The sequence below is a fragment of the Plecotus auritus genome, assembly GCF_963455305.1.
Source record: "Plecotus auritus genome assembly, chromosome: 12".
Classification (NCBI taxonomy): Eukaryota; Metazoa; Chordata; class Mammalia; order Chiroptera; family Vespertilionidae; genus Plecotus; species Plecotus auritus.
In genome coordinates, this window is record NC_137778.1 from 35,379,550 (window position 1) to 35,402,925 (window position 23,376).

Genomic DNA, 23,376 nt, shown 5'->3' on the forward strand with positions numbered 1-23,376 from the left:
CAGCGGGAGGGGACAGCTTGGGGCAGGGGTCCTCAAACTTCTTAAACAGGGGGCCAGTTCACTGTCCCTCAGACCGTGGGAGGGCCGGACTATAGTTTAAAAAAAAAACTATGAACTAATTCCTATGCGCACTGCGGGCCCGGGACGAGTCGGCTGCTAAGCAGGACAGGCAGCGGCACCCGTTGGGCCGCATGTGGCCCGCGGGCCGTAGTTTGAAGACGCCTGGCTTGGGGCCATAGACTTCAGAAGGCTAGTTAGTTACATATTTATTTATTAACATCTTGCCATATTTATACTTGCTCTACACTCCCACATGCTTTTACATAATTCCAATAGCATCATCATATTTATGAAAATAACAGTAATCCCTTAATATCACCCGACTTCTGCCCTTATTCAAATTTCCTTACTTGTCACAAGAACGTGTTTTTTTAAAAACAAAACAAAACAAAACAACAGGAGCTTGCCAAATTTTGCACGCTGCATTTGTTGTTGTGTTTGGCTTAATCTTGACAGATACCTTTTAGAAATTTGAGAGAGACTCGGAACCGCTCTTCAAGAACGAGACAGTGCTGTCGCCTCGGTCTCGCAGCGTCTCAGGAAGCACCGGCTTTGCAGGGAAGGCGGTTTCTCTGTTTCGGAGCAGAGTTTGCCGCACACATCAGCCCAGACGGCCGGCTGTTCTGCCTTTTGCTGTCTTCTCACGTCCTTTCTTCTCTGGTGCAGAAAGCTCTGTGCAGCTTCCCCTTGCAGGCACGGCCCCTGACACTCCGCAGTCACACATCGGACACTCTCAGGATTGAATGCGCAGCCAGGGCCCCTCCTATTCCCTTTCCTCAGACAGTGGAGGGTGTGGCAGCGAGAAGGAGCCCGTTCCAGGATTCCAGGAGAGGGCAGGACACCATCCTAGCCGTTCCTCTTTGGGGCGGCTTCCCTGTCGGTCCAGCGGCCCCCAGGGAAAATGCCTGTCAGTTACTTGATAGGCCGGACCTTCACCTTTGACGTCCCCTTCGCTGCTGCTGCGATGCCTGGAGGCCTGGGAGGCTCCCTGGGAATCAGTGGGAGTGAAGGGACCCCTGCCCAGCACCCTGTGTGCTCTCTGTCCCGTCGGGAGCTGCTGGTCCGAGGTCTACCTTTGTGACCTTGATCTGTCCTGTCAACCAGGTCTCCATCTGAGGAAGCCAGTTTATTCCGATAGCTTGTTCTTCAGAAATGAACCCCTTCTGGTTCCTAATGACCTTCATCCCTTTCCATAGCACTCCCCAAATGTCTGTGAGATTAGTGCCTCTGGCTCACTGGTGGCTCCATTCCTTCTTTCCTTCCTTCCTTCCTTCCTTCCTTCCTTCCTTCCTTCCTTCCTTCCTCCCTCCCTCCCTCCCTCCCTCCCTCCCTCCCTCCCTCCCTCCCTCCCTTCCCTCCCTCCCTCCCTCCCTCCTCCCTTCCTTCCTTCCTTCCTTCCTTCCCTCCCTCCCTCCCTCCCTCCCTCCCTCCCTCCCTCCCTCCTTCCCTCCCTCCCTCCCTCCCTCCCTCCTTCCCTCCCTCCTTCCTTCCTTCCCTCCCTCCCTCCCTCCCTCCCTCCCTTCCTTCCTTCCTTCCTTCCTTCCTTCCTTCCTTCCTTCCTTCCTTCCTTCCTTCCTTCCTTCCACATTGAATTGTACACTTCATATGTTTTTGGTTTTTTATCAATGTTTTTTAAAAAGAGAGAGAGAGGAGGGGAGAGGGAGAGAGAGAGACATCAATGTGAACATAGACTAGCTGCCTCCTGTATGTACCCCGACCAGGAATTGAACCCAAAACCTGGGCATGTCCCCTGACCCAGAATTGAACTGGTGATCTTTTGGTGTCCAGGATGATGCCCAACCAACTGAGCCACACCGGCCAGGGCTCACTGGTAGTTTCTTGAACATTTCCCCCATAGACCATTTAAAACCTCGTGGGGGGGGGGGGGGCGAGGGCGGGAATCAAGGTTCAGCAAATTATAAGAGATTAATAAGGTTATGTCATAAATTAGTTGTAATGGAGTTTCTCAACTATGAACTGAAAAAATGGAAAATAAAAGGGTTTATAAAGAAATTTTGTAATGAAATGATCAATAGTCTGTTGAAATACCTTGAATCAGACTTTGGAGAATAGATGTACGAAGACTGACAGCGTCTTAAATTACTGTAGTAAGAACCTTTTTCCCCGAAGCAGGCTGTAGGCCTCAATATATTCTGAGAACAGTCAAAGGTGAATGTGGCTTTTGAGCATGGTAGCATGTGGTTACCTTAAAAGCATGGGCTACTAGTAAGTAGTGCTGTCAGAGAGGAATAGAATGCAAACAGGTGAAACCCATTTTAGTAATATATTTTATTTAACCGGGCAGGGATTTCTATTTTGGTTAAGGTGAGGTTCACCAGGTTTCTGATGGGGGCTCCACCCCCTCACCTGAGTCATAACTTCCTGCACCTGAGTGCTGTAGGTACAATATTTTCGTTTCAACATGTAGTTGGTATAAGTAAGAGATTTAAAAAAAAATTTTTTTTATTGATTTCAGAGAGGAAGGAAGAGGGAGAGAGATAAGAAACATCAATGATGAGAGAGAATCATTGATTGGCTGCCTCCTGCATGCCCCACACTGGGGATTGAGCCTGCAACCCTGGCATGTGCCCTGACTGGGAATCGAACCGTGACCTCCTGGTTCGTAGGTTGACACTCAACCACTAAGCCACACTGGCCGGGTTAAGTAAGAGATTTCTACATTCCCCTTTTCATACCAGATCTTCAGCGTCTGGTTAGTATTTTACCCACACACACTCCATCTCATTGTGGACTGACCACATGTGGTGTGCTCACAAGCCACGTGTGGTTAGTGGCTACTGACGTGGACTGGATGGCAGCGGCTCGGAGAGGAGAGGAGAGGAGGGGAGAGTGCTGTAGGTGCAGGAATGTAGAAAGGAGAGTCTGTTAGGACAGAAGACAGAAATGATCGAAAGGAGGTGGATGTAGAGAGCCGGCGCCTGGATTCTGGACCAGTTCCTCCCGGAGGCACGGAGAGCAGGTGTCAGATGGTTTGGGCAGTTGTCTGGGGTCTGGGGGCCGGGGTGATTGTAACAGGTGCCAGGTGAGTGCGTTTCCAGGCAGAAATAGATGGAGACGGGCACGTCGTGCTGTTGCAGCCGAGACCGTGGATTTCTGCCTTTAGTGACCACGGAAACAGAAATGACGGCCTGGGCCTGGGTCCGCGGGGAACCAGCCAGGAAAGACGGGGGCGCCCCGCGTGGTGGCTCACGGTGCAGGCCTCAGAGGCGGGCTGCCTGTGTCTGGACCCGCTCTGTCCTGGGCCAGCTGAGGGACTCGTGAGCTTCAGAGCCCCAGGTTCCTCATCTGTGACCCAGTGGTTCTCAGTCCATGGAATGCTCTTCCCCATATTCCCAAGCTCCCTCCCTCCCTTTGTCTGGGCCCTGCTGCAGGCCAGCTGTGACCCCATCACATACAGTGGCAGCCCTCACTAGTGACCACCCGCCCCCCCCCCCCCCCCCGCTCTGCTTCATTTTGCTCAGCGGCACTTTACTTCACCCACATACAGAGACTTCACTTTGCCATGTGTCCAGTTCCTCCCGGTCACGCTCACGTGCACTCCGGGGCGACAGGGGGCTGTGTTTTGTTTACTGCTTCTGACAGGGCCTGGGACATAGGAGGGGCTCAGTATCTGGTGAGTGAAAACATGAATAATAAGACCGCTCTCAGGGAGTTGAGTCGAGGAATAAATGAAGGAAGATAGATAGATGGGTAGATAATTAGATGGATCTAGCTTTTTTTGGGTTAATCCTCACTGGAGGATATTTTTTCCCATTGATTTGTAGAGAGAGTGGGAAAGAGAGAGAGAAGAGAGAGAGACAAACATCGGATGATGTGAGAGAGACACTTTGATTGGTTGCCTCCTGGACATGCCCTCACCGGCCTGGATTGGAACCTGCAACCCAGGTACGTGGGCTTGACCGGGAATTTAACCCATGACCCTTTGGTGTGCAAGACGATGCTCTAACCAGCGAGGCACACCGGCCAGGCTAGCTCTAGCTTTTCAGAAGATGCTTGGCACACAGGAAGCCCCAAATGCAGTGAGTGTTTGTGCTGCTGCCATTGTTAGACGTTATCGAGGCCGAGCTGGCCTGGGGCTCATTTGATTGGATTTACTAGGAACTAAGAATCGAGCTGCAGCAAACTCCCTTGAGTAACACACGGTGTCCTTTATCATCTCCATACCTGCTGAGCGTGTTTTCACCCCAAAACTGGAACACGCGTCTGACTGAGCTGAGAATATTCATGAACTTAATGAAACATGACTTGGTACCAGCACCTCCTCAGTCATTCTGGGAGGATGGCCCCTCTCCTGTATGTAAATGTCTGAGCAGAGACTTCGTTGCCCAGACTGTGAGCAGGTCCTCCAAGGGGGTGTGGGCTGAAAGTGAGACGTGATTTCAGAGAAGTGAGAGAGGCAAGGTTGTGTCAAAGCAAGCAGGGCTGCCCCGGACCCTGCCATCCCAGGTCTACGGAGGCCTCAGCCAGTCCCCGTGGCAGTCACACACACGGGAAATGCCACGCTGCATATATTCGGGTACTGAAACTATTAGGGGATTTTATTGTTTCGCCTCAAATAAACTTTTACCTTAACTGCTACTGCCTGCAGGCCACCTGACCCGGAGGGGTGCTTTAGAGAGAGAAAGCAGTCTTTCAAAAGGCCTCCTGCATTTCTAAGCTTGCAGTCAAAACAGCCCCCTTTCTTTCCCCTGCCTGCCTCCGGCCAAAGCCAGACGGGAGGGTCTGCTGGCTCCCCACTCCCCATCCTATCCCACCATCCTATCCCACCATCCTATCCCCGCTATTCCTTTTAGATGTTCCCTTTGTCTACTGCCTCCCCTTCAAGGCGGAGGGGGCACACCCGCTAAGGGTGTAAACCTGTACCCTGTACCCTGTACCCACGCAGGGACGCCAGCCCCAATGCAAGTCCCAACCTGTCTGAGGCCCGGGAGAGGCAGCCCTGAAGAGTGGTTGGCGCTGCCTCTCCCGGGCCTCAGACTGGTTGGGACTTGCATTGGGGCTGGCGTCCCTGCGTGGGTACAGGGTACAGGTTTACCAGGTTTACACCCTTAGCGGGTGCGCCCCCTCCGCCTTGAAGGGGAGGCAGTAGTCAAAGGGAACATCTAAAAGGAATAGCAGGGATAGGATGGTGGGATAGAATGGTGGGATAGGATGGGGAGTGGGGAGCCAGCAGACCCTCCCACTGGCTTTGGCCGGAGGCAGGCAGGGAAAGGAAGGGGCTGTTTTGACTGCATCTGAGTGGTCCCAGGCCACTAACACGTCGGCTCCAGTTAAAGGTCTGTGCCTGTCCTGGCCACGTCATGGCTCTTCACCCAGGTTCCATGGCACTCGGGGTTTGGGGTGATTCCAATTTTGCTGCCTTTTGGACTGCATTTAAGTTGTATTTTAATCAGTTTAGTTAATTCGCTTAACTGTTTATTGAATTTCCCTGTGACTTCTTTGATTGCACCTTGGATGGATGGATGGATGGACGGATGGACGGATGGACGGACGGATGGACGGATGGATTTGCTCTGGTTTTTCTTCCTTCCTGCACTTAAGTCTCTCTTGTGCCCTTTCCTCTCCCTCACTTTTTTACATCTCACATTTTCATTTACCTTAAAAAAGTTTATTGGGGTGACATTGGTTAATAAAAGTGTATAGGTTTCAGGTGTACAGTTCTATAACACATCATCTGTATATTGTAGTGCGTGTTCACCACCCCAAGTCAAGTCTTCTTCCATTGTCATTTATCTCCCCTTTACCCTCTTTTAACTCTCCCCACCCCCATTCCCTCTGGTAATCAGTCACCCTACCGTTGTCTGCGTCTGTGTTGTTTTTTTCTTTTCTTTTTTTTTTTTTTTTTAAATATATTTTATTGATATTTCACAGAGAGGAAGGGAGAGGGACAGAGAGCCAGAAACATCGATGAGAGAGAAACACCGATCAGCTGCCTCCTGCACACCTCCCACTGAGGATGTGCCCGCAACCAAGGCACATACCCTTGACCGGAATCGAACCCGGGACCTTTCAGTCCGCAGGCCGACGCTCCATCCACTGAGCCAAACCGGTTTCGGCTGTGTTGTTTTTTTCTTTGCTTAATCCATTCACCTTTATCGCCCAGCCCCCAACCCCATTCCCCTCTGACAGCTGTCAGCCTGCTCCTGTCCATGAGTCTGTTTCTGTTTTGTTTGTTGGTCCATTTTGTTCATTAGATTCCCCATATGAGTGACATCATGGGTACTTGTCCTTCTCTGACTTACTTCACTTCGCATAACCCTCTCCAGGACCATCCGCGCTGTCCCACAGGGTAAGATTCCCTTCTTTCCTAAGGCCCAGCAGTACTCCCCTGTGTAAATGCACCACAGCTTCTCAATCCGCTCCTCGGATGGCCTCCCGCAGTTGCATTTGGATGTTTGTCTAATTGTTTGTTCGAAGTCTGGCATCTCCAACAGAACGTAAGCTCCAAGAGGCATGGACTGTGCTTGCCTGGTTCTCACACACAGAATGGAGGCCCAGTGAGTATTTTCGGAATGAATGAATGAATGAATGAATGAATGACGGGACCAGGCTGTGATGAAAGGGGAGCTGAGCAAGGAATCAGAAAACCTGTGTCCTGGCCCCTCAGCTGCCCTAAACGCGCTGAGACACGGGGCAGTTGGTGTGCCTCGGGGCCTATTTGCCCATCTGTAAAATGGACGTAGCATCCCCACTGCACCTGGGCGTGCGGAGGGCTCAGGAAGGACTCGGGAGGACGTGAACACACACCTGGAAGAGTGGAGGCCCCAGTCATACGCAGTTTCACTTTTCTTGGTGCTCTGTCCCGTCACCTGTGAAATGGAGGTAATTTGAATAAACTTCAGAGTTTGTTCCAGCTCAGAATTACTGCGATTCTTTCTGAACACAAGTCTCCCTTCTCTCCCTCCTCGCTTCTCTCCTCACCGCTCCTGGCTTGTTTCTCTTTCCTATTTCACACAGTTCAGGGAACATCGCTTTCCCCGGGGAGGACAGAAGCCATCTCCATGCAGCTAGGGTGCGGCCGTTCAGCCATGCCTCTTCTCTCCCACCTCCACCCTACGCGCTCATTCATTCATTCATTCATTCAAAGGCATTTCAAGCCCCACTACAGTGTGTGGGCAGACTCCACTTGGAATCCTGCCTCTTTCATCTGACTTCCCACGTACTGTTGAATCCGGGAGATAGCGCATAATCAGCAAAGCAGCGGAAGGGTGCTGGTGTCTTTTTGAGGGCAGTCTCCCTGAATTAAGGAGGATGGTTCTAAATATCCTTGCAAATAGACAGATGGGGGGTATTTGCTTCTCATTTGGAATTACTGGGCACAGTTGCCTACAATTGGTTATTGAATGTCTCGATGTTTCCTGCACTCCTGCAGTTACCCTGGTTGCTGCTCGGCAAAAACTTCAAATTTTAGTTTATCTTTAATGTCTTTTCCCTTAACAGCTGTTCTTCTCTCTTTAACAAGGAAGTTAAGTCTGGAGCAAGATGCATTTAAACGCATTTGGGGGTATCAGGAATATCCCGGTCTTAGTGGTGGTAATAAATGTTTAATGACTGGATTGGTGTGTGGGGGGGGAGGGGGGCGGGAGTTCCTCATTTAAATCCTTCAATCAGAGAGGTTAACCACTGGCTTGTGACACAGGTTTGAATCCGCTCCAGCACACATGGTCCCTTAATCCTCACCGTCCCTCTGGCGTGCTTCCTGTCATTGAGTTTGCTCTCATTAGCTCCCCGTCAGCCAAGAAAGAGGACTGCCCGACAGCCACCAACCAGTACGTCCTCCCTCCCCCTCGTCCCCCACATCCCGTCACCAACTCCTGCGGTAACCTCTCAGGTCCATCCACTCGCGGGGCGTCCCTGGCCGGGTCTGTCTGTCTGTCCGCCACTCCTTGCACTGCCTCTACCCTGCTTTCTCTGCCTCCACGCTTGCGCCCCTCGACCCCTGCCCGCTCTGCAGACGGTCAGCTGGCGGGACTTACATTGCGTCCTGCTCGTCTTTTGGTGACACCCTTTCTGTAGCTCTCCTTTGCCATCAGGATCCGTCCCAAGCCCTTAGCATCCTTCCCTGACCCCCTGCAGCCCCTGCTCACACACTCGGAGCGGGCCCCGCCCGCCTCCACAGCCTCCTTCCTGCTCCCCACCCCCTGGCTCTCTGTTCCAGACATTCGGAACGGCTTTTATTTCCTCAAACAGACCCACCCCTTCATTTGGGACAGGCCTTGGAGCGCTGCTTCCTCCGTCTGCCCGCCCACTCTCCTCCCTCCTTAGCCAGCCCTCAGCTGGCCGGCTCCCCTCATCCTTCAGCGACTTTTGTTCCTGTGTCCCTGCAGCATGGCTTCCTGGGGAAGGCCCCGCCCAGGTGTCGGTCCTCCTCTCCTGTGTCCTCTCCACGCAGTGAGACTCCTCGAGGGCCTGGAGCGACGCCCGTCCTGTTTGCTGCCATATTCCCAGCATTGCCCACGTGCCTGGCGTGTGGGTGGTACTCCACCAATGTTAACTCCACTTCTTGGGTTTTTATGGGCCCCAAGTAAAGAGTGGATTCTAGCCCTAGCCGGTTTGGCTCGGTAGATAGAGCGTCAGCCCACGGACCGAAGGGTCCCCGGTTCAATTCCTGTCAAGGGCACGTGCAGGCTCAATCCCCAGCCGTGGTCAGGGCGTGTGTGGGAGGCAGCCAATCCGTGTGTGTCTCTCACATCAATGTTTCTCGCACTCTGTCTCTCCCCCTCCCTTCCACTCTCTCTAAAAATCAATGGAAAAATATCCTCAGGTGAGGATTAAAAAGAAAAAAGAGTGGTTTCTACCTGGTCAAGCATCTATTTTCTCTACTTTCTGTCAGCGGTTTATCAGCTTAGCACACAAAATAGCTGATGAATAATTTTTACCACGAAATTCAACTCTTTTCTCCATAGAGCATCTTGGAAGATGGTTTTCTGTTTCCAACAGTCGTATTTTTTCCTCACTATTTTCTTTCCTCTCTCCTAGGTTTCATCAGCTGCCAGAGCGTGCCGCGTTTTGGACGTGTAGGTGAGAACATCACTTTGTCGCCATCGAGCACTGTAAACTTTACAGAAATCATATGGAAAAAAGGAAGGAATAAGGTCATAGAATGGAATGTAAACATGGGGGTCAAACATTACCCACTTTTAAAAGACAGAGTTCGTTTAGACAATAAGTCAGGTGACCTCGTCATCTTCAATTTAACATCATCGGATGAAGATGAATATGAAATTGAATCCGTGGATCTTACAAATGGCCCGAAGTTTAATCTTACAGTCCTCGGTGAGTATTTCATAACTTGGTTTGTTTAAAATGGCAAATTTCGCCTGGCTGGCGTGGCTCAGTGGTTGAGCATTGTTCACTAGGACGGTCACGGTTTGATCCATGGTCAGGGCACATGCCCAGGTTGCGGGCTTGATCCCCAGTGTGGGGTATGCAGGAGGCAGCCGATCGATGATTCTCTCTCATCATTGATGTTTCTACCTCTGTCTCCCGCTCCCTTCCTCTCTGAAATCAATAAAAATGTATTTTTATGGCTGACTAATATTCTGTTGTGTGTACAGATACCACAGCTTTTATATCTATTCATCCTACGATGGACACGTAGGTTGTTTCTGTGTCTTGGCTACTGTACATAATGCTGCCCTGAACATCACTCCCCAATTTTTCTGGATCGTTCTAAGTGCCTGGTTCATTTTCACTGTTTCTGATGTTCCTGCCAGGGTCATAGTTCTCGGGGATTGTGATATTGAAATAAAGGTTATTTTTTTTTAAAAAAACAAAATAATCTTTTTAGGTGCATAATCTTTTTTTTTTTTTTAATATATATTTTATTGATTTTAGAGAGGAAGGGAGAGGAAGAGAGAGTAGAAACATCAATGATGAGAGAGAATCATTGATTGGCTGCCTCCTGCACGCCCCCGACTGGGGATTGAGCCAGCAACCCAGGCGTGTGCCCTTGGCTGGAATCAAACCTGGGACTCTTCAGTCCGCAGGCCCACGCTCTATCCACTGAGCCAAACCAACCAGGGCAAAGGTTATTTTTAATGTCCCAGTTTCTCAGGCCTTGCTGTCCTCGCTTGCCATGGTGTAACCCAGAACTTGTCATTGCCAGTCACTCTGATCCCTTCATCTCTCAGTGGCAGATGTCCCACCCCTCCTATTTTTGGCTCAGGTCCTGGGCTGTGCTGACCGATAGCCTGAGGAAGCCTGGCGAAGGCCTCAGAGGAGCCGAGCACAGGGAGGCACGTTTCCATCAGTGATAAACGCAGTGTCGACCGGGGGACTTGAGGTCCCGCTTGGGGAACCGGGGCGGGAGCCTGTGGCTGTGAGGAGCCTCTGTCTCCAGCACTGGAGCAGCGGTGTGGCTCGGTGAAATCTGTTTTTGGAGGATGACTCGGGTGGTAGGTATTTTCGGTGGCTAGGGACAAGAGGCGCCGGGTAGAAGCCACTGTGGTCGCTCAGGTAGACAGAGTGTCGGTAGGAGATGTTGGAAAAGGAGAGGATCCGGAGAGGAGCCAAGGAAGACTCAACCGTATTTAGAACTTGTCATAAAAAGACGTAGGATGACTCATGGCTTCACACCGGTTGACAGAATAATTCATCATACTCGTTTCTTAGAAATGGGAAGTCATACTTTTGGGGGAGGCTGTGTTTAGTTCTATTTAAGTGCCTTGGCATTACTCTTCCGGAGACACCAGACCCAACGGAAAACTTTCAGAAAGGGGGTTTTACGGGTGGAAGGGGATTTCCTGGCGCCTCTTCTGTGTAGAAGGTGCTATCTGCTTTCCCTTTTCCCGCAAAGCCCCCTACCAATATCCGCTAATGGCATTTATTAGCTCTTTCTCAGCCCCTTCACAACCTTCGTTGCATTGGTAATGTCCATGTAAGCAGAAGTGACTGTCCTTCCCTTAAACATCCAGACCGGTGTATAACTTTTTTTTTTCAATATATTTTATTGATTTTTTACAGAGAGGAAGGGAGAGGGATAGGTTTAGAAACATTAATGAGAGAGAAACATCGATCAGCTTCCTCCTGCACACCCCCTACTGGGGATGTGCCTGCAACCAAGGTACATGCCCTTGACCAGAATCGAACCTGGGACCCTTCAATCTGCAGGCCGACGCTCTATCCACTGAGCCAAACCGGTCAGGGATGGTGTATAACTTTTTACTGAAGTTAATAGAAATATACAGATGCCAGCTCGTCTGTATACGAAATCCTCATCTCTGACAGGGTGGTGAGCTGAATTGATTAATTATAAAGCGACTAATTCCGTTATTGTAGGGGGTGAAGGAGGCACATTCCTGGCCTGTTTAATCTGTCTAAGGTACAAGGCGTAACTAATCTGTTAGAAGTCGCTGTGGTAAGTCCCCGGGCAGCGCGAGGCTAGGCAAGGTTATCGATGGGAGGATCTGAGTGCAGAAGTTCACCCCGATGCCACAGAAAGGTCTGCATGCCTGTTGGTGAGCAGGTGGGCTCGGCCCTCCCAGGCCTGGGATGCGACAGTGGTGGAGTAACGAGACCGCCTGGAAGAGCTCCTCTGTCGCCAAGTGGGCTCTGACAGCACAGAACGTGATACCAGTTCTTCCACGGGTCTCCCCGCACAGCATTTTCCTATCCCACCTGGCCTGGACCGTGACCGTATTCTGTTCTCTCTTACAGAGGAAAATGAGACGGACTCAGCAAGGGGTTTCTCCTTTTATGGGACAGGAGCCTGGGCTGGATGGTTTCTCTAAAGTCTTGCAGCTCCTACAGGAGCTGTGGTCCAAGGCCGCACAGCCCGCCGGGGCTAACGCTCACACCTCCCAGCTCCTGGCCAGTGACCCGTCCCAGTGCCCCACGCCCTCCCGGGATTCTCACCTGGCCAGCCTTGATGCACTTTCTGTAATTCCTGTTTTTGTGCATGTTTATAATGTATTGAGATTTTATTATCCAAATGCTACCAGGATTTTTTTTGTGTACATTTCATATATATTTACATGTTTTTTCATATCTCTTATAATTAGTTTGGGGGTGGGAGTAGAGATGCAGGAAGGCATATGAATGAAATATGGGACGAGTGAGACACAAATGAGCATTACGATGTGAGAGGTGAGATGGTGCAGTGTGACCTGTGAGTGTCTTCGCCTGCGGTGTGCAGGTCCAGGCTGCCTTAGCCAGGAGGAGGCGCTTCCCGGAGGAAATCTGGGAGGGAGGCCTCGGGACTGGCAGGTCTCTGACAGGTGCCACACCTTATTCTACCTGTCAGCGGGGCCAGCCCACGGTACCTTTCACAAAACCCTTTGAGTCACTTTGAAACATTTCAGATTTTCAAAAGGTAGTATAAACTATTTCCTCTCTGTAGAATAAAAAGCACCCCACTGTCCTAGCCGGCTTGGCTCAGTGGATAGAGCGTCGGCCTGGGGACAGAAGGGTCCTGGCTTCATTCAATTCTGGTCAAGGGCACATTCCGGGTTGCGGGCTCGATCCTCACTAAGGGGCATGCAGGAGTCAGCCGATCAATGATTCTGTCTCATCACTGATGTTTCTATATCTCCCTCTCCCTTCCTTTCTGAAATCAATAAAAATATATTTTAAAAAGTGCAGTTCTCTACAAAAAAAAAAAAAAAGCACCCCATGTAGTTATGGGGAGCACCCTACACTCAAGCACGTGACTGTTTTTAGTTAACGCGGTAATGAATATTTATAATAAGTGAGAAAAATAAAAACTAGAAATCCTCATGTCTGTTCAGGTGAGGATCTGCAGCTAACTAAGTTTGCCACCATCCTGTCTACGATCCTGGGGCTTTCAGAGTCGAGGATGAGGGGTCAGGGGCCCCCATGTGGTCTGAATTCGAGCAGGCAGATCGGACTCCGAGGAGGAGAGAATGCTCTCCTGTCGGTGCCCGAGGAAGTGGCCTGCCACAAGAAAGTTGGGAGCTTTTCATAAGTTCACAGACGATGAGTCTGCATATTACTATTCTTGTACTAAACGTTACCTTTTTTCCCCAGACCCTCTTCCGTCTCCGACACTATCTTGTACGCTGACGAATGAAAGCATTTCAGTCCGTTGTGAGATGCCTCAGAGTTACAGCCGGCATCGGGAGCTGTTACGCTACGCGTGGCATTGCTCTTCCCAGCAGTGTGAGAGGAGCTCGCAGCTCGGGGCCCTCGTTCCCTACACGCCGCCACGTACGCTGCATTTTACGAAGGATGACGATCTCTCACAGGAAGTACACTGTTTTTTTGAAAATCCAGTATCCAACAGGACATCATCGATGGTTTTGTCAAACTGCGTCCCAGGTGGTGAGTACACAGCTACACGTCCTACGGCAGAGATGCTATATAGTAACGGGGTTCACGGACCAGTGGCGGTTTGTGGGTTTCAAACTACAGGGATAGTGGCCAACATCCATTTCACAAATGCAAAATGTAAAGTGAGCTGTAATGTTCATGGACACCCCATTAGAGCTATAAGCTAACATTTTTAGCACTTCCTCTGTCAAACACCACTCTAATACATGTATCAGTTAATTCGCACACGACCCAATGGGTTGGGTGCTACAGTAATTATTCCTTTTTATGGGGAGAAACCAAGACGCAGGGAGTGTAAGTTGCCTGCCTCAGGTCAACAGCTAGTAAGTAGAAAAGCCTGGATTTGAAATCAGGCCATCTTGGGTCCAGAGCCCCTGCTCTTAACTATTTATAATACTGTTTCTTTCTTTCTTTCTTTCTTTCTTTCTTTCTTTCTTTCTTTCTTTCTTTCTTTCTTTCTTTCTTTTCTTTTTTTTCTTTCTTTCTTTCTTGCCTTTTAGAGAGAGAGGAAGGGAGAAGAACAGAGAAAGAGAAACCTCAATGAGAGAGAATCATTGATCGGCTGCTTCCTGCACACCCTCACTGGGGATTGATCCCACAACCCAGGCATATGCCCTGACCAGGAATTGAACTGGTGACCTCTTGGTTCCTGGGCCAATACTCCATCACTGAGCCACATCCACTGGGCTGCTTTGTAATATTCTTCATTGCCATTATGTTCTCACATGTGCTACAAGACTCTGCATTTGATACATTTGTCTAGTTTAGCGATTTTTAACCCGTGTGCCCCAGTGATTTTTAAAACATGCAGTACCTGACCGTTTAGTCAGGGGCACTGACCTCATTTCCTGTAGATTGTCAAATAAAAAAATGGAACAGTTGTGGTTTGTGGGCTTCACACAACATGAGATGAAAAAGGTCGAAAATCGTTGGTCTGACACCACCCAATCTCATGACAAGCTGTCTCACTGATGGTCTTTTTTATGTTAAGTCTTAAGTGCATTTGTAATTGGCCATTTTTATTATCTAATTTTTACATTATACCTTCAGTTTACAAACAAAAGGACCAGTGATTTGAAAGTGGTTCATTAAAACGTAAAAGAACAGATGAATTATAGTATTAATTATAATTCAGAATATCATAATTATATATCATGAACAGGATTTCCAGGGCAAATAGAGAATATGAGTTTCTTTGGGCTGAGATAGGACGATTCTGTGAATGAAATTTTTTTTAACATAATGAATAGTAAACATAATGAATATAAAAACCTTGAATTTGATGAGTGAGCCATTCTCATTACATCTCCAGTGTATCGTACCTTTTGAAACTTCAAATAATGACATGAAGCCATTAAAGTTATGGTTTCATTTTCAGACAAAGCAGTGTGACTTCTAAAGTAAAACAAATATTTGCAGGAAAAGTACAAAATGGGTTCCAGTTTGCAGCTGATGGATTTGGTCCCTAAAGACAGAGAAAAGACCAAACCCACGGAGGTGTCACTCAGGGAGGCACCGTTTGCACAGCCACACAACTGCCAAGAAGATTTAAAAACCCACTGCAGCTCCAGCTGGTTTAGCTCAGTGGATAGAGCATTGGCCTGCAGACTAGAGGGTCCCAGGTTTGATTCCAGTCAAGAGCACATTCCCGGGGCTCAATCCCCAGTAGGGGGCGTGCAGGAGGCAGCCAATCAGTGATTCTCTCTCATCATTGATGTTTACATCTCTCTCTCTCCCTCTCCCTTCCTCTCTGAGATCAATAAAAACATTTTAAAAACCCACAGCAAAGTTAGTGACAGTTGTTATGCTTGGAGCAAATTCATGAATTCCACTTGTTGGGTGTTGCATACTACCCAAGGCAGACTGTGTGGAAATACCATCCATGTGCGAGCAGATAGCTGATTCCCAGTGGGAGTGACAGAAAGCCACGCCAGTGTGCTTCAGCTCATGGGCTGGGCGCATAACCAACCAGGAGAAAGAGGCTGACCGGGTACAGCGTGAGTCAGCAAGCAGAAATCTGGAAAAGCTTCCAGTGTTCTAGGAAGCAACATCCTTGAAGGACGTAATTCCTGGACAAGATCCTCTGTAGAATTATGTGGAACTAGAGGCCCGATGCACGAAGATATGTGCCAGAATGGGCCTTCCTTCCTCTGGCCCTGAGCTGCCTTGCCGCCTTCCCACGCTGCCCAGAGGCCTGGAGCAGCTGGGGCGGGGCCTGTGTATGCAAATTAACCCACCATCTTTTTTGGATTAATCTGCATACTCCTGATTGGTTTGTGGGCGTCGCAAAGGTACGGTCAATTTGCATCTTACTCTTTTATTAGTGTAGATGTTTCATGAGGTTTTCAAGCATCCTGTCCTTGCCCAGTTTTCATTTAACATTTGCCGTTGGGATAGAATGCTACACCTCGTAGACACCTTGAAGAAAAAGATCATCACCATAACATCTCTCTCACTGATGTGAAATATGAGTTGTGAATTTGAAAACAAACCCTTTTTTATTAAATAATTGTGATTCATCTTTAAAAATCTGCCCCCCCCCATTCACATGACATTGTAGATTTTGAAAGTTTGAGAGACATTGCTAGATAGTTCTTTGACCTTTTAAATCTCAGATAGTGTTGACATGTGAGATACATATATGTCTGGGGACCTGTTTTTGGTCTCCAGTTAACCAAATGTTTTCTTCTCTGAAAATCTGGGCCTGAGCTTAATGATCTAAATGATTATTTTCAACAATAAAAACCTAGGGTCTCTCTCCCTCTCCCTCCCCGCCATGGTTTTGAATACTTTTCTTGAGTTGCATGCATCATAACAGATATAAATCCATGAAGATGTAACATTTAAATATTGGATCTTACTTGTTCAAGTGTTAATTTCTTTTTTTTAAAAATATATTTTATTGATTTTTTACAGAGAGGAAGGGAGAGGGATAGAGAGTTAGAAACATCGATGAGAGAGAAACATCGATCAGCTGCCTCCTACACACCCCCTTCTGGGGATGTGCCCGCAACCAAGGTACATGCCCTTGACCGGAATCGAACTTGGGACCCTTGAGTCCATAGGCTGATGCTCTATCCACTGAGCCAAACCGGTTAGGGCTCAAGTGTTAATTTCTTGTGTAGACTTTCTTTTTTTTTTTTTTTTTTTTTAAATATATTTTATTGATTTTTTTACAGAGAGGAAGAGAGGAAGGGAGAGGGATAGAGAGCTAGAAACATCGATGAGAGAGAAACATCGATCAGCTGCCTCTTGCACGCCCCCTACTGGGGATGTGCCCGCAACCAAGGTACATGCCCTTGACCGGAATCGAACCTGGGACCCTTGAGTCCGCAGGCCGACGCTCTATCCACTGAGCCAAACCGGTTTTGGCTTGTGTAGACTTTCTAATGCTTTATCAAGTGAATCACAGTGACTCACATTGACTAGTCTGCTACTCGTTAGCAAACCCTTCCAAAAGCTGTTTCCTCACCACCACCATTGTAGACTGGCTGGACAGGAGTTGTTTATTTTTTAAGAGTGAGGAGACTGGTTCAACAGGTGGGGTGACTTTGCCAAGGTCACTTAAGTAATGGAGATAGAATTAAAATGTAGGCCTTCAAATTCTGTTGCTGTGGCCAAATTCATACCAGGAAATGGGATAGGCACCTGCCCGCCTCTGGTCACAACATTTTTGGTGAAGTATCAATACATAAATAACCTTGTTTTGTTTTTAAAGACAACTTATTTAATACATATGGATGATTCATTAACATTGAACTCACGGCCAATAGTGCTATCTAAATCAGACCTAAAGGAAGCTTAGCCAACATACACGTTTTCTTTGTGAGGCATATCGCAGCCTTTTTGTGCTTGGGGATACTAGACAACATGTCAGCACTACGCTTGGGAGACCATTTTAAACAGTGAAATCGCCAACAAAAGACAAACAAACATTAAAAAATCTGAAAAACTGGCACTGAAGAGACCACGTATAGAACACTTGCTGATAGTCTGAGAGCTGGAACAGGAAGGCAGCGTGTTGCCTTGCTCAGACTCAGCGGGGACAGGTGCTTCGGGTGACTCAACATTTTTCACCATCTGCCGCACGTGCCCACGAATGACCGTGAAGGTGCTGTGGGGATTGATGTGAGGAATACAAATGAATTTTAGCAAGTAGGTAAATTGCAAACATGGAAGCTGCAGATAAGGAGGATCTTTATTTTGACCAGATCAGCTAATTGCATTTCTTTCTTTTTTTTTTTTTTTTTTACAGATAATTCGAGGAATAGATATACACTCATAGCTGTACCGTTCGTAGGAATATTCTTTGTAATAGGTATGTATACTTCTCTTAAAAATACAAGTTTTCAAACATGAGTTGGTTTTCCAAAGGCTGGAAAGTAAGTTTGGAGATAAAAACAAAGTTTGAAATTGTAGGCATTTCGAAAGAAGCAGGAACTTCTGTGTTTTACTTGTCTGGCTGCTGGTGTGCCAGGTCCCTCCAAAGATTCTGCATTCTTCTAGGGTGGGATGAGTCCTCGGGCCGCGGCGAGTTTCCAGGCAGGGGCACAGCCAGATATTCCTGGGATCTAATCCACAGCCGCCTCCTGTCCGTGGCCCACTTCAACATAGAGTTATACTTCCAGTCTCCAAGCCAGATTTTGCAAAAGACCCCTTACTCTTGGCTGCTGTGGTCATAATGCCCATGTCTTACAGCTTGGGAGGAGGTCCTAGGTAGGAAGGAACTTTTGTTGAGTTGGGTGACATGGAGTCCTATATAATAAAAGCCTAATATGCTAAGTGTCTGGTCATCTGGTCGGCCATTCAACCAATCAAAGCATAATATGCTAATGACATGCTAAGGCCGTTCATCCGCTCGCTATGACATCATAACAGATATAAATCCATGAAGATGTAACTGACCATCAGGAGGCAGACAGTCGACCAGTCGCTATGACGTGCACTGACCACCAGGGGCAGACGCTCCAACCAGTAGGTTAGCTTGCTGCTGGGGTCTGGCTGATCAGAACTGAGCAAAACGGGCCGGACACGCCCAGGAGCCTTCCCATAGTCCCTCCCTGCTGGTCAACCTCCTGTGTCCCTCCCTGGCCCTCTCGCAATCTGGGCTCAGGGGACCCCCCCCAAGTGCACAAATTTCATGCACTGGGCCTCTAGTGGGTAATAAAGATCTGGTATTACCTGTGTTGCCTTCCTGAGACTTCCTTAGTCCCCCAGAGATCTCGGGCCAACCTAGAAAGCAACCCGTGTGCCCTGGAGAATGGGTGACCTGACACACAGCCCTTCCTCACATCCCAAAGGACATTGACCAGATGTGAACATATAGATGTTCTTGAAGGCCCATCCGTTTCTGTATCTACCTTCACCAAAAGGGTGTTTGCAAGACCCATGTGTGACTCCCACAGGGAGTGCTAACGAGGAAGCTAAAGGTCATTCAGTGGAGAGGAAATCACTCCAGTGTCAGTACTGGTAGCACCACGTAACCTAAAAACAATTGTTCTAAAAAAATAACCTGGCACACATCTCAGCTCTCCAGCCATGAATTGGGAAATGGTGAGGTGCTGGTCATAGAGCTTTGGGAAGGCGAGTGAGTGGAGTGTAAACAGCTCCAGCACCTCGTTGTAGTGGACAGACACCTGTACGTGCTCAGGCAGGCCTGTGGGCCAGGCTGCCGGACCAGGAGTATGGCTCGAGGCTGAGGCTGGTGCCCTGTGGGAAAGAAACATGCGTACCCATGGGAACGGTACCTTCATGTCCAAGCCTGCACTGCCTGACACCGAAGCCACGAGCCACCTGTGGCTGTTGAGCCCTTGAAATGTGGGAGTCCAGCACTCACTGGGCTGTGAGTATAAAATACACACTAGGTTTATAAGACAGTATTAAAGAAAGGAATGTGAAATAGGTCAATAATAACGTTTCTATTGATTACATGTTGAAATGAAAATATTCTTATATGTTGGGCTAATAAGTAAGACATACTATGAAAAGTAATTTTACCGATTTCTTTCTGTCTAATCTGTAATGTGGCTACTGACCTTTTTTAAATACTTGTGTGGCTCACATTATACTCCCATTGGGCAGCGTTAGTCCAAACCATTCTAGCCTTGCCTTCATTGTCAGCCCTGTGCCCAATGCTGTAGGCATAACCATTTTGTCAGCAATTTCTGCTTCTCTGTCATCTGATAACTGATTTTTGAGCAACTCTTTGGACCAACTCAGTCCCCAGTTTCATGGAAGCGTTTGGGACAGTGAGGCATGCCGGCTGGCAGGGCTCAGGTTTGTTTTTTTTAAAATATATTTTTATTGATTTCAGAGAGGAAGGGAGAGGGTTTGAGAGATAGAAACATTAATGATGAGAGAGAATCATTGATTGGCTGCCTCCTGCATGCCCCCTACTGGGGATCAAGCCCGCAACACAGGCATGTGCCCTTGACTGGAATCGAACCTGGGACCCTTCAGTCCGCAGGCCAATGCTCTATCCACCGAGCCAAACCAGCCAGGGCCAGGGCTCAGGTTTTGAGTTGTCCACGTCCACGTCTCTAAAAGGCAGTCAGTGACTTCAGGTTTCAGCTTCCGTATCCAGTTCTTTAATTGAGATGAAAATGTCTTCATTTGTAGGTTTTCTGAACTATGCCAGACGGACAGAAAGAACCAGGTAAGTACCCTGTAGAGTAGACTGTGCATGGGGGAAACTGTGTGTCGTGGACTAGACCAGGACGGCCTTGCTGTCGGGTGCCCGTCACTCGGGGAGCCAGATTCTGTGTATCTGCCAGTGCCTGGGACAGTACCCAGTGACATCAGCAGAGAGAGAGACAAACCAGTTCATTCAGCACCAGCCGCGTGCCCGGCACGGCGCTGGCCACACTCCATGTCTCATCCCATTGAACCCTCTCCACGAGTTCGCACGGGGTCAGTACCACGTGCTAGAGACCCTGAAGGTGAAACTCAGGAGTCCAGTCCCGTGGCAGCAAGTGGGAGAGCCGAGATGCACATCGAGGTCTTCAGGCCCTGAGGGTTGTACTCTCCACCAGCACCATGTCCCTGCTCCTCCCACCCAGGAAGATCGGACCGAGGATTCGCCTCAGGAGCCAGGGTCAGGGCTGGGCCTGGGTCCAAGCAAAGGATAGGACCCGGGCATAGTCACCAGGGGCAGTGTCCGTAGTAAACTGCCATAAGGAGGCCCCGAGGGCCCCGTGTGACAGATCCGGCTGGTGGGAGGAGGCTGGGGCCCAGGAACCCGGCTCTGCGGGGTGAGGGGAAGAGAGACCCAGGCTGTAGCGGGCAGGACAGGAAGTGGCAGGTGGACCGGCAGGTTGGGCCAGACCAAGACATTGAGAGCTGCCAAGAGGTCTGGTCTTTTCTTCAGGGGAAGCACTGAGGATGTTTGAGCAGAGCTTCGCGTTAGATCCCTCCGCTAGCGACGTGCAGGGTGGGTTAGTAGACAAGTGGCTGGGAATGGGGCCACGGGGGAGTGAATAAATGGAATAACCCGGCCAAGCACAGAGGGCCTGGATCGGGGGGTCACGCAGATGTGAAGATGGCGGCAGAGATGTGGGGGGACGGGACTGGGTGTTTGGTCAAGGGCACGGCCCACGCTGCAACAAGCTGAAGAGGCGGCAAAGGAGCCGTGTTTGCAGTCGGAGGCTGAATGACTGACATGGCCCGGGAGCCGGGAGCTTCCTGAGAGGAGGGCTCTGCATGCGCAGACTGCTCTGGGGTCGGGTCCAGGAAGGCAAACCTGCCATTGAGGGGGACATCCCGGGAGGAGCCTGGCCCGCTCGGGCTGGGTGTGGGAGAGGAGCGTCCCTTTTCTCAGGATGCTTTTGTTTACTCTCACACTTCGCATTCGGTGTGTTTGCCACTTATTCGATAATAATTTTTAAAGGCAAAGAGCCCATCTTGGCTTGAGGGGGAGTTCCCGAAGCTCCGATGTTAGAGTCACGTGTTTGACGGAGGGTGGGAATTAGGGGGAGAGCTGGCGGGGGACAAGCATATCCGGCAACAAATGCAGAATTGTCACATCTCCTGAGGACAGTGTCAGTGAGAACCAGCTGAGCACGGCTCTGTCGGTGTCAGGTGTCTGCGGGCGAACGGACAGTCCCTTTGGGCAGTTTCGGGGAGTGCTGGTAAAGGCCTGGAAACAGATCCCAACATCCGCCACGTTCCAAAGGCAGCAGAACTCCCTCTCCCCGGGAGGAGAGATTTGCAGGTGCATCTCCGCCTGTGGGAGCTGGAGCTGCGGGTCTGGTTCTCTGGAGCGGGTGAATCAGGCTGTGGGTGGTGGGGAGCTGGGGCCGCGGGCGCTACGCCCGGCAAGGTGGTGCTCTCAGGAGGAGCCCGGTGCTGGCCAGGACTCGGTTGAGAAGGGCTGCCTCTTGTATCCCTCACAACCCGCAGCACCCACTTCCATGTTCTATGGGCTCTGGATAGGGGGGAAAGCACCGGGTTATTTCCCACAGCAGGAGTGTCTTAGGAAGGCTGGGTGTGGAGGACAGATATTTTGGGAACTCCAGTCCCGGTCTGGTCCCGGCTGATCCGCTCTGGTCTGTGAAATCCAGACTGTGGAGCACACAGAAGCCAGGGAGGGCGTGGGCTCGTGGTGAGGGAACTTGCTCAGGGAGGCAGTGCCCCAGGATTTAGCCGCTTCCTCTGAGAGAACCCCAGCTTGTGTCAGCACCAGGGAGGTGCCCAAGAGGGAAGTTGAGGTGGGAAGGAAGCCGTCACCAGCAGAGTCATGTGGCAAAGAAGGAAATAAATGCTGAAGGGGTGACGGCTGCCGTGGGGGACGTTTCCACTGCACGCCGAGATGGTTGGTTTGAGGAGAGGGCTGCGCACCGAAGGTGGTGCTCGTGCGGAACCCCGCTGCGTCGGCCTGGAGACCAGGCCTCGTCTCTGCCCCGCGCCCTCGCTGCTGTTGGAGTTACTGCAGACGGGCACGGACAGGAGGGCAGTCATGACTCGGGCTGCAGCGCAGGTGGACTGCACTTTACCAGTTACTGACGTGAGACGTTTTCTTCTTACAGCACCAGATGATGGAACCAAATCCTGTCACTAACTTAAAACAACTTGGAATCTACCTGATTGCCTCTGCAGTATTAGAGTCTTAGAAAACCTTCAGAAGTTACCTTAACTGGTAACTTCGTCAGTGTTTTGTTATTTGTTTGTTTTAAGAAAAAACAAGCCCTAACCGGTTTGGCTCAGTGGATAGAGCATCGGCCTGCAGACTGAAAGGTCCCGGGTTCGATTCCGGTCAAGGGCATGTACCTTGGTTGCGGGCACATCCCCAGTAGGAGGTGTGCAAGAGGCAGCTGATCGATGTTTCTCATCGATGTGTCTAACTCTTTATCCCTCTCCCTTCCTCTCTGTAAAATATCAATAAAATATATTTAAAAAAAAGAAAAAAAACAAACAAAAGTGATTACCCTCTCCCCAGTCTCCCCAGCACTGTGTGGCCGCTAGTCCTCTCATTGTCCCTCGCGGCACACTGTAAATAAATGTAAGTATGTACAGAAACAACGAGGTGGCTGGGCTCTTTTTCTCCTAAGGTAAAAAAAAATAAAGTGGCCGCGTACCACAGGAGGTCAAGGCTTTTTACTGAGAGCTGCACTCCACTGGCCTGTTGCTCTAGAGCTGTGGTCGGCAAACTGCGGCTCGCGAGCCACATGCGGCTCTTTGGCCCCTTGAGTGTGGCTCTTCCACAAAATACCACGGCCTGGGCGAGTCTATTTTGAAGAAGTGGCGTTAGAAGAAGTTTAAGTTTAAAAAATTTGGCTCTCAGAAGAAATTTCAATCATACTGTTGATACTTGGCTCTGCTGACTAATGAGTTTGCCGACCACTGGTCTAGAGGAAAAAGAACTCATTGCAGCGTCAGTAGTAGAGCGAAGGAGGAGAGGGGCAAAGCGCTCTCGCCCGTGGGCTCCGTGGCCGTGGACAGGAGGCAAGCTCGCAGGGGCCATCTGTTTCTCTTGCAAAGGCCACGTCCCCACCACCCAAATGCAGGCGT

At 49.6% G+C, this 23,376-nt stretch overlaps 1 protein-coding gene across 2 annotated transcripts in view; it reads left to right on the forward strand.

Annotated features, from left to right (window-relative positions):
- CD58 (CD58 molecule) overlaps positions 1-23,376 on the forward strand; it is a 33,808-nt gene that overhangs the window by 6,160 nt on the left and 4,272 nt on the right. Inside the window, exons 2-6 of one of the 2 annotated variants that reach the window (XM_080648475.1) lie at positions 9,061-9,357; positions 13,069-13,362; positions 17,627-17,689; positions 19,990-20,026; positions 22,395-22,881. In XM_080648475.1, the coding sequence (XP_080504601.1) occupies positions 9,061-9,357; positions 13,069-13,362; positions 17,627-17,689; positions 19,990-20,026; positions 22,395-22,404 (701 nt within the window). In that variant the 3' untranslated portion in view covers positions 22,405-22,881. Of the gene's footprint in view, positions 1-9,060; positions 9,358-13,068; positions 13,363-17,626; positions 17,690-19,989; positions 20,027-22,394; positions 22,882-23,376 lie in introns of those variants that run through there. The other variant, XM_080648474.1, reaches the window with a different exon arrangement.